The sequence below is a fragment of the Coregonus clupeaformis genome, chromosome 1 (genome assembly GCF_020615455.1).
Source record: "Coregonus clupeaformis isolate EN_2021a chromosome 1, ASM2061545v1, whole genome shotgun sequence".
NCBI classification, from domain to species: Eukaryota; Metazoa; Chordata; class Actinopteri; order Salmoniformes; family Salmonidae; genus Coregonus; species Coregonus clupeaformis.
Window position 1 is genome coordinate 23,182,241 of NC_059192.1, and position 10,089 is coordinate 23,192,329.

Here is a 10,089-nt window from a genome sequence, read left to right on the forward strand (position 1 = left end):
ATGGATATTGACGGAGCGGCCCTATCCTTATATTTGAAATCCGCCGCAACAACTTTATTATTTATTTCTGTGCCACTGTCAACTAGGATTTTGCCAGAGATGGGAAATGATGGTATTCTTAGAACTCAATGTTGCATGACTTCTCCGCTGCAGTTATTTAGACGTTTCTAGAAGAGTATGCTTCTGGTAAACTAATACAATCTAATACAATATACAAAATAAACCAGGATTTAAGAACTTGTTTTCTTGTTGCAGTAATTCACCCTGACAAGTGAAAGGAAAACCTTTATTTCAATGTTTTGGCGAGCATACAGCTCCCCCAGAACACAATACCATCCAATTAAATGTAATCCATAAATTTGGCCACCCTGGACCTTTTAAAGAAACCTTAGTGGTACAAGAACAACATTCCAAGTTCATTGGTTTAAACTAGTGGTATTAATACTATCATTACAATTGGACATAGTTTATTTTCACTACTATTACCACTAATACAATAATAGTCCCTAATAGAGGCCCAATGAAGAAAAAGTGATGAGGGGATCGGCTCTGAGATGTTCCACCCCTAGCAGCTGCTGCGCGGCCTCACCGGGTCAGCGTTACAGTCACACTTAACCCCTACCGTGGGTGGTGTGTGGAACCGCTCCCCCAGTCGGTGGAACAGAGAGGGCAGTAACCTCCAAAGTCTTTGTTTGGGCCGGCCAGGCCGAGCATAGGCCGGCCATTGTATGTCCCAGAACTCCTATGCTTTACCTCTTGTTTTCTTTGGGAAGCAGGAAATTGGATGACTGGCTACCTGCTACAACAACATCCTGTACTCGAGAAGCTGTCTTTTCACCCATACCTACCTATTATTTCCCCTTTCCATCATACGCAAGTGGTCAGCCAGCAGACTTCTGGTTCCTAGGGGCCCTCGCGTGGGCTTGTCTGAGGGTTCCACTCGGGTTGAGATCAAATTGGCCCCAGCCAGATGCTTCCGTTGAAAATAGTTTTGGGGCCCAAATAGGGCTTTAGGAGCCAGATTCCACCTTGTCAGGTTAATGGCACTTTGTGAGCTGATTGGAATGGCAGTGATGATGGTGTGCAAAGTGAATGCCGTCAGTCTAATGCAGACCCACTTATACCCATGTCAGTACCACGTCAGATCAATTTCCTTCCATCAGAATGATCTTCTTAGGGTTTATTGCTATAGGAAGAACACCAGACCAAACCACTTCCCAGTGTAAAAACATCCTAGAGGATTCTTTAAAATATATACCAGGTTTTGTGTGGGCACAAATTAGTTTAATCAGATCCTACTTAAGGGAAGTCCCCCACACCACATGAGGTATTAATGAAGATAATAAAGCTAGCTCCACATATGAGGGCCTTGGATTTCACTCTCTTTCTCCCTCCTCCTTTCTCTCTCTCTTTCTCCCTTTCTCCCTTTCTCTCTCTCTCTCTCTCTCTCTCTCTCTCTCTCTCTCTCTCTCTCTCTCTCTCTCTCTACACTCTCTCTCTCTCTCTCTCTCTCTCTCTCTCTCTCTTTCTCTCTCTCTCTCTCTCTCCCCCTTCTCTCTCTCTCTCTCTCTCTCTCCCTCTCTCTCTCTCTCTCTCTCTCTCTCTCTCTCTCTCTCTCTCTCTCTCTCTCTCTCTCTCTCTCTCTCTCTCTCTCTCTCTCTCTCTCTCTCTCTCTCTCTCTCTCTCTCTCTCTCTCTCTCTCTCTCTCACACACACACACACACTCACACACACACACAGGGAAATAAAGAAAAAGACAGTTGCCATAGCGACAGATGGTCTGCAGACAGTTGTAATAGAAATTGGACTAAATAGCCTGTAAATGCCAAGCATTGGTTCTGTCCTATAGTCTAGCCAAGACGCTTCATACACTGTCACTTCATAACTCACATGTGGCTGGTTGGAAGAAATTATCGAAGTATTTTTCCAATTTTTTTAATGATTTATTCATTTTAACAAATTTCAATAGGCAACATCTGTGTTTTATCAATATCTTTCAAATGTTAAAAAAGAAAGAAAAAAAAGCTGAAGTACACAAAATAAGACAAACTTGTTTGACAGAAAAAGTGTATTCTAGGAAAACCTAACAACACAACTTTTAATAAAATCTGATTTTGAGGCACTTAAGGTTTGGCAACGCTGAAACGGTTTGAGTGTCCACAGGTGGCTGCAGTCAAGCGTTGAGGGCCATGATTACGGAGCGAGAACTGAGGAGATGTTCTCAAACAAAATCAAATCACAGACTTGTCATCACTGAGTTACAAGTGCTCACTTGGGCAGGGTGATAAACTGCAACATGTAGTCTACACTAGCTAAGATTAATCCTTCATTTATTTATTCCAATACTCCCATTGCAGTCAATGCTTAGATTGTAGGGGGTACAGAAAATGTTACAACCCCTTTCAAGTTAGATCTAAGATAGTCCTCATTCGACAGAGAAGTGTAAAAAAGACTTTGGACCTTGACAGACCGAGTACTACAGTATTTACAGAAGGGAACACACTGGGGCTCAGACTAACTAAGAAGTCCCTAGAAATGCTCTGTTCCAGCAGCCGACTCTCCAGGGATATTATAGCACGGCTGGTGTTCTCTGTGGATGTTGGTGTTGGGGGGCCTCCTCTCAGGACAGCCTGCTTCCGCTCACTCTGAGCTGGGTGAGGCAGCAGAGTCTATGTCGTCTGTCTCCAGGTCGTTAGGGGAAGCAGGCTGTCCTCCTTTCACCCTCTTCCACTTCATCCTTCTGTTCTGGAACCACACCTTCACCTACAGGACATAGACAGGAGGTGTCACTACAATGCCTACATCAAGTCATGTATGTATGCATAGTGACAGGAAGTAGGGGTTCTGAGGGTGCTGCAGCACCCCCTAAGAAATGTGAATTAATAAAAAAATATATTGTTATTGTTATTGTTACAACTGTTCAATACCGTAGGCTACATCAGTCAGTTGTTTGTTTTTTGGTGCTTGTGGAAGAGACTGCAGTCTCGATGTAAAGGTTTTGGACCTTGGGTTGCAGTAGCTAAATGTCAGCAGATCACTAGAGTCTACAGTATAACCACATTGAATATGACCCTTGACATAATTTCCTTGGACCCAGTCTGCCGCCATCCTGTGTCGACTGGACCCACATACGAGCTCAAGGGAGGGCTGACCTCCGTGCATCCCTCTCAGCATTCCCCACGGCAACACTGGGACAGACTAGTCTGTTCCCACACTATTTTTATGAAAACTATCCCCTCGTCTGATACTGTCTACCACTCGTGACTGAAGGAACGGAAAACTGCCAAGCAATGTAGGATGCGTCGGAAAAAATCACAAAGAATTATCGAGCCAGAGTTGCAGTGGGACTCAGAGCCCGGAGTGTAGGGCTGGGACCTAGCTAGCTTTGAGCACCAGAGGCCTGGGAAATTAATCTTAGAGCAGGCTATGTGCGGTCACTGGGAAACTATGGGCTCGTTGGGCGGAGCAGGGAGTGGGTACAAGGGCTGGAACTAGGGAGAGGAACAGGACTGTCACGATGTCAGTGTATGCGGTAGACTGAAGTCAGGCACAGGACACAGAACTCAAGGGAAAAACGTATATCTTTACTTAATCACGTAAAGTAACAAGAAGCCTCCACGCAGGGAGGAATAAACCCGCTCACTCACGACATCCGCGAACAAACAACAAACACGCACAGAACACAATGGGAGCCACAGGGTTAAATAGGGGCGGAGTAATCACAAGATGGGCAACAGGTGTGAAACAATCTGACACAACAGGTGGAACATAGAAACATAGAACATAGATCGGCAGCAGCTAGTACTCCGGTGACGACGAACGCCGAAACCTGCCCGAGCAAGGAGGAGGGGCAGCCTCGGCAGAATCCGTGACAAGGACAGACTGTCAAGCCCTTCCAAATGTTAGCCTGGTCTCACCAGTTTCTAAGATCTGCTGCCCAATCACAAGAGAAGGCTTCAAACATTAAACCAGTTGGACACCTATAAGGATGAGTGGTATCAACGAGAAACAAACTGAACCTGTAGTTGTAGGTAACATAATTTTAGCAGAGACTCAACTAAGTTTTCAACTATGTTCCAGCTCACTATATCAAGAGCATTGTTAATTATATGTCCGTTTTTTTAAATAATTTGTGGTTAATTGTATTGGCCTTCAAATCACATATTCTCATCCAATCAACAGACCAGGCTCTTCTGTTAATTGTCAGGTATTATTTCTATACCTTTAAAAAATGAATGCTTATAGATCATGAAATATTGTCATTGTGTAGAAACATTCTGGTGTAGGTGTAGTGTGTCTGATGCACTGATGCATCTCCATTACCTGTCTCTCTGTGAGGTCCAGGTTGACAGCGATCTCATAGCGACGCAGTCTGGTCAGGTAGTTATGGTGGGTGAACTCCGCCTCCAGTTCCCGGAGCTGCTCTTTGGTGAACGCTGTACGCTCTTTCCTCGCTTTGCAGTTAGAGTCCACCTTGAAGTCCTGAATATCTGGAGAACATAAGAAGAGGAGATCATTGTTATTTCATGACTATGCTATGATGTACAGTAGTGTTGAGAAATAATTCCATAAAATTCACGCTCCCACACACTTAGGCCTACAATGTATTTGTGTGCATATTGGTTTAGCACTGAATTTGGACACAAGTTGAGTGGTTTGTCTGTCTGGAATTAAGTTATTTTCACAAAGAAGAGGTCAGAGTTCCTCTCAACCAACAAATCTGTCGAGGTCCTAGTCGTATACACTCACAGAGCAATCGAACCACCACTCTACGAGAGACCACCCTGACCTGAAGTCCAACTCCCATGCACCCTGAGTTACACTATCTAACGACCAGTGCCCCGGTCAAGTCCTCTGCCCTGCAACGGGGGCCGCCAAACCAGGCGGCAGAGGGCTTGAGTTAGGGAGGAATGCAGCGGAACATCGTTAAAGCCTCTAACAAAAGAACAAAGGCGGGGATGTGTCCAGCTCAAACGTATGTGTCTCTGGGAAGATGGGAAGACTTCCCCTTCTAGGCCAGAGGAGAGGAGGCTGAGGGCCATGGCACAGTAACTCACACACAACCTGACAGCCACCTTGCCTCACCAGCCTCTGGAAAATAGGAAGCATTCTTACCGATATAGCAGAGCAGAGGAAAGAGGAATTATGAAATCATGTGCTGTAAATATTATGGATTTCAAATATGTGTGCATTGTGTTTACTGGTTCACTTTGATTATTTAGGGTAATAAAGTTTGTATGACAAATGTGTACGTCAGGGAATACAAAGGCTTTTGGTTGGTAGAGTTATAGTAGAGTTATTTTCCTCTGAGTAACCTTGGTGAAAATGAAATGTATATAAACTACATGAAAGCCACTTAATCATTCCTTGTTAAAAATCTCAACTTTATATTAAATTCATTGATTTTAGGTAATACTTGTGCATTGGTAGTGACACTAGCTGCTGATGTAAGCTCGAGAAAATTGTTCTAATTTGTCAAAGTGAGAAGTTCTGCATTGTGTCTGCCATAGCATGGAGCCAGATTGTGAAATGGACTGCAGTGCCTGGTCCAGATGTAACTGGGCAGATCCAGACTCACTGTGTGTGTGTGTGTGTGTGTGTGTGTGTGTGTGTGTGTGTGTGTGTGTGTGGCGCGCGTGCATTTGCATATTTGCTCGCGTCCTTCTGCGTGTGCTTGCCTACGTGCATGCGTGTGTGTTTGCATGCCTAGGTGTGTGTCTATACAACTTAGTCAAAAGACTCCCATTCAGAGAGACCAACCTGTGGCCTATAGTGCCTCATGTTGAGAACTCCAAATTATTATAATTAAAACCCCATTAAGGGCAACGTGTTCCAAGTGTGCTGCTCTGGCCTGGTCTGGTTTGATCTGGTGTGGTGTGGTGGAACTGAGTAGATGTGAGAGCAGGTTTAGTTTGCTGAACACCTGGCATGACAGATTTAGTGGGCACACACACTGGCCCTCACTAAACAGGCCTCAATAAATATCCCGCACAGCCAGAGCCCGTAAACTGGAGGGGAGCAACTCCTGCACCCAGCGGGACTCCGTAACACAAACAGCATTTAGCATTTTGGGGGGAGATGGTGCAAAAGTAATTTGTCTTAATTAACAATGAAGTAAGCCTGTTGTAAATACGTGTTTTTTTTTTCAGACTTAAGCAGAAATGAAAATGACTATTTAATTAATTACATATTTATTTACATTTTAATTTTTAGTCATTTAGCAGACGCTCTTACCCAGAGCGACTTACAGTTAGTGAGTGCATACATTTTCATACTGGCCCCCCGTGGGAAACGAATCCACAACCCTGGCGTTGCAAGCGCCATGCTCTACCAACTGAGATACTGAGCTTGGCCCACACTTTAATGTATTAAAGTGTGGGCCAAGGTTTATAAAAGTACATAAATAAATGTGTACACCTCCAAGATGTTTTTATTCACAGTAAAACTAAATGGTGTTGTAATTTGCTTTATATTAAAGTGGTAATATGTTTATTGAAGTTCTTACTGAAATTGTTTACAGACGACTTGTTATAAAGTTGATAAATTAACAATGATAACCAGATGGTGGTCAGGCAAATGGATAAAAATCCCCCTGAAATGCTAATAGGTTTAACAGCACTATAAAACTGTTCTAAAAATATAGTTACGAAACAGGCTCATATCTGTGTCAGTATTATTACAACAAGGCTCAACAAAGTTAAATGGTTGGCTATGATAAGTATCATTTTAAAAGCATTTAATTATCCACCATTAAAAATGCATCGCTATTGTAATGGATTTGGATATATCTCACCTTGTGATTTAGTGTAAACAGAGCATCTCTGAACTAGTTCTTACAAATGGTTTATAAAAATGTATTAAACCTGTAGATAGGACTGACATTCCTTCAGTCAAAACATGTAGTTTTTGAAATGGTTGAAAGTATGAATAAAGGTGAACCTATCATCATTATAGAGCTATATGCCTAAATACGGTCGCACTGTTGTCGAATTTTCACTAGAGATTTCCCCCGGCGTTTTACCCAAAACGCTCAGACTTTTCTGTTTCCATCTACGCGGGCCGGCACCTGTGTCTCACTGGGCCATGGCTCCGGTGGACCTGCTCTGACTTGGAGCCAAGGCCAGGCCACTGGTACTTTTCAGTTGATATTGACATAACAATGGCTAACTTTGAACTTTAACACTTTCTCTGCTTGATGATGCAGAGGTTGTTGATTCTGCTCGCCACAAGTCTTTAGTGTCACACACCTAATGGAAACACAATAACACTAGAGCTTATATTAACATAAAACACTGGTGACACCCTGGTGTGTGGTAAGTCCTTAGCGGAAATGCAGCCTGTATCAATGCCTTAAGGGTATTTTCCTAACACTAGGTCAAAGTATTCAATGCAGGTTTGAATGGTCGTCTTTTAAATACTGGGTCTATGCAGTGGTCAACCGTGTTGCATGTGTTCAGTGGGATATTCTGTTACAGCTTAACGACAGGAAAATGTCAATGGATAAGAATGTAAAAGTGGGGTTGCAGGCAAGAGATTTTACCAGACGTGGTCTGGCATGTTTTCACTGGAGTGAGGGAGGGCTACAATACAGTAACCCAAGAAAAGGGGAAAAAAATCTATATTTCCCCCAATTAAGCAACTAAGGCCTGTGCTGCTTCCCTGAGAAGGAGATCTCATATTAGACACGTTTATCGAATGTCTCCAAGCCCTACGTGATTTTCCTAACGTGAGTATTGCATCGCAGTTTTGGCCATCCTAATATAGCCACTGGAATACTGATCGAGGAGGTAATACATTTATCTGCAAAAGATTTCCCCCATTCTAGAGAGGGCAGGTTTGGTTTCCATAGCGTGGCTGAAAGCTGAAGGGAATGCTTTTACCAGATGTGCTGAAAACAGTCCGGTTCGCTTTTCCTCTCATTCAGCTAGCATGAAATTGGGAGTATATTTCAATAACACATCTACAGCTAGAAGATAAATATCAACAGTTCCAATGGCTATTAACTCAACAGCCAGTCATTAAAAATGGTGTGACTTTAAGGAATTAGCACTTCATGGATATCAGTTACTGTACTAGAAATGTGGTATCCAGTTGATACCGATGAGAAATGTAAATCAATAATCAATGGGGAATTACGAGTAATAAACAGTTACCTGTTGATGTTGATATTTCTTATAAAGACATCTAACGGTACATTTGCTGTTATGGACTGTGATCCATAAGAATATGAGATATGGCAAGTTTTTTGCTGACAAACATCAAATTTGATTTATACCAGCAGCATCCTGAAAGTTGTCATGGCTCAATGAAACAAAGGATACACACATGCAACAAAGATTTACAGTAGATGCTGCATTAGTCTTTTCAACATTTTTAAGAGCCTTAAAACAATGAGAGGATGCAACTGGACCAGTCGGAATGTGTCTTGAACACAAAGTTGCGTCACCTTTTATATACCTATGCGTTCAGGCTCTAGGGCAAGACTGTCTTTTGGTGAGGAAACAGATACAGAGATTCTGTCCCATTGCCAGCAATGACATGGGCATTAGTGAATGTAATACCATGGTCCACTGATAGAGTACTCTGGTGAGAGTTTCCCTGCAGAATATCACATCTCTTTTGTGTATTCATGACAAAAAGGGGTTTGTAGAAATGGATGTGTCAAATCTGGGAAGCATGATTTAATTTCCGTCTCTGCACGGCATTTGACTTGTATTTGCATTCTATGTAGGCCTACTGAAGTGGTCCCCCATGTCTTTTTCCACATTTTTCCAGTCATGGTATTTACCAGCAGTACACCCCAACCCATCCCGTCTTGGCGTATCATTGACTCACCTGCTATGTCTCTCTTCCTCTTGGAGCTCTTCTTCTCTGTGTCGGCCGATGCCATGCTCTGTGGCGAGTACTCCCCCTCCAGACACCCGGCCACTGCCCCTGGCAGGCTGTCCCCACCTGTGCTGTCTATCCCCCCCCACGCCCCCCACCACCCCTCCACCACCCACCGCCACGGGCTCCACCGGACAGACCTCCTGCCCCCGGCCCCGCATCTCATACGGGGGGAACTGCCAGTCGGCCCTCTGGAAGCCCGCATGGGGCTCTGGGTAGAGTCTGTCGTCGCGGGGGAAGCTGGCATGGGGTGCGGGCACCAGGCAGGAGGTGGAGAAGTCTGTGTAGGCCAGGAACTCAGGCTTCTGGTGCAGGGAGAAGGGGGCCTGCTGGTAAGGTGACTGGAGCCCCGCTCCGGGGTGAGGGTTCCTCACGCACCCCCAAATGGGGCTGCCGGGGTGGGCGCTCCGCATGCAGCTGCTGGCTGGCTGATCCATGACGATACACACCAATAAATGCTCCCTCACACACACACACACACACACACACTCTCCTGGAGTGAAGTCCTTGCTGAGAGCTGAAAGTCCCTTCAGAGAGTTCTCCGGTTCTGTCAATACAGGGTTAGCCACTTCAGCGTTTCGGTTTTAAAAGCACATCATCTCCCCAGCACATCCAACTCTGGAAGAAGTTACTCACTCTGTCTGTCTGTCTGTCTGGCTGTCACTGACCATGGCTTGTTGACTGTCCTCAGTCCAATGTGTAAGGTTGGACACCTTCCCCTGTTTAGTGGGTCTCCCTCTCGCGTGTGTGACGTCGTAGAGAGCGGCTCCTCAAGTCTCCACACACACTCATGCACACTCTCACACACACCGGCGAGTGGACAAATGATCTGACTAGCTGTGCTGCTAGAGGGGTGTTAGGTTAGCCCCTGCGTCGGCAAACACACACACACTGACACACACACTGCTGACTGGGCTGGCTGTTTTCACAGTTCTAAGACATTCCTGACAAGTGGTCCCTCCTCCCTTTTAAACACATAGGTGGGTAAGAGTGTAACCTGAGCTTGAAGAGGCGGAGCCCTGGTGGCCACATGTGGGTACCCTGCGACCAACCCCACCAACCGTGCCTCATCAACTATTAATCACAGTAGAAATGTTATATGCACATCTAATGGCCTTTCCAGACGTGCTGCTCTTTTAAGGGACATTGTCTGTAAAACACACAAGAGTAAAGGTCCGGCGGGCGAATCATTCTACTCCTTAG

The 10,089-nt window shown here is 44.7% G+C and overlaps 1 protein-coding gene across 1 annotated transcript; it reads right to left on the reverse strand.

The window, feature by feature from the left end:
- Positions 1 to 1,935: 1,935 nt before the first annotated feature.
- On the reverse strand, positions 1,936 to 9,809 carry LOC121547951 (homeobox protein MOX-1-like). Its single transcript, XM_041859382.2, is given in 4 exon segments — positions 1,936 to 2,763; positions 4,324 to 4,490; positions 8,836 to 8,971; positions 8,973 to 9,809. Coding segments are annotated over 4 exon segments (777 nt in total). The 5' UTR covers positions 9,324 to 9,809; the 3' UTR covers positions 1,936 to 2,640.
- Positions 9,810 to 10,089: the final 280 nt, after the last annotated feature.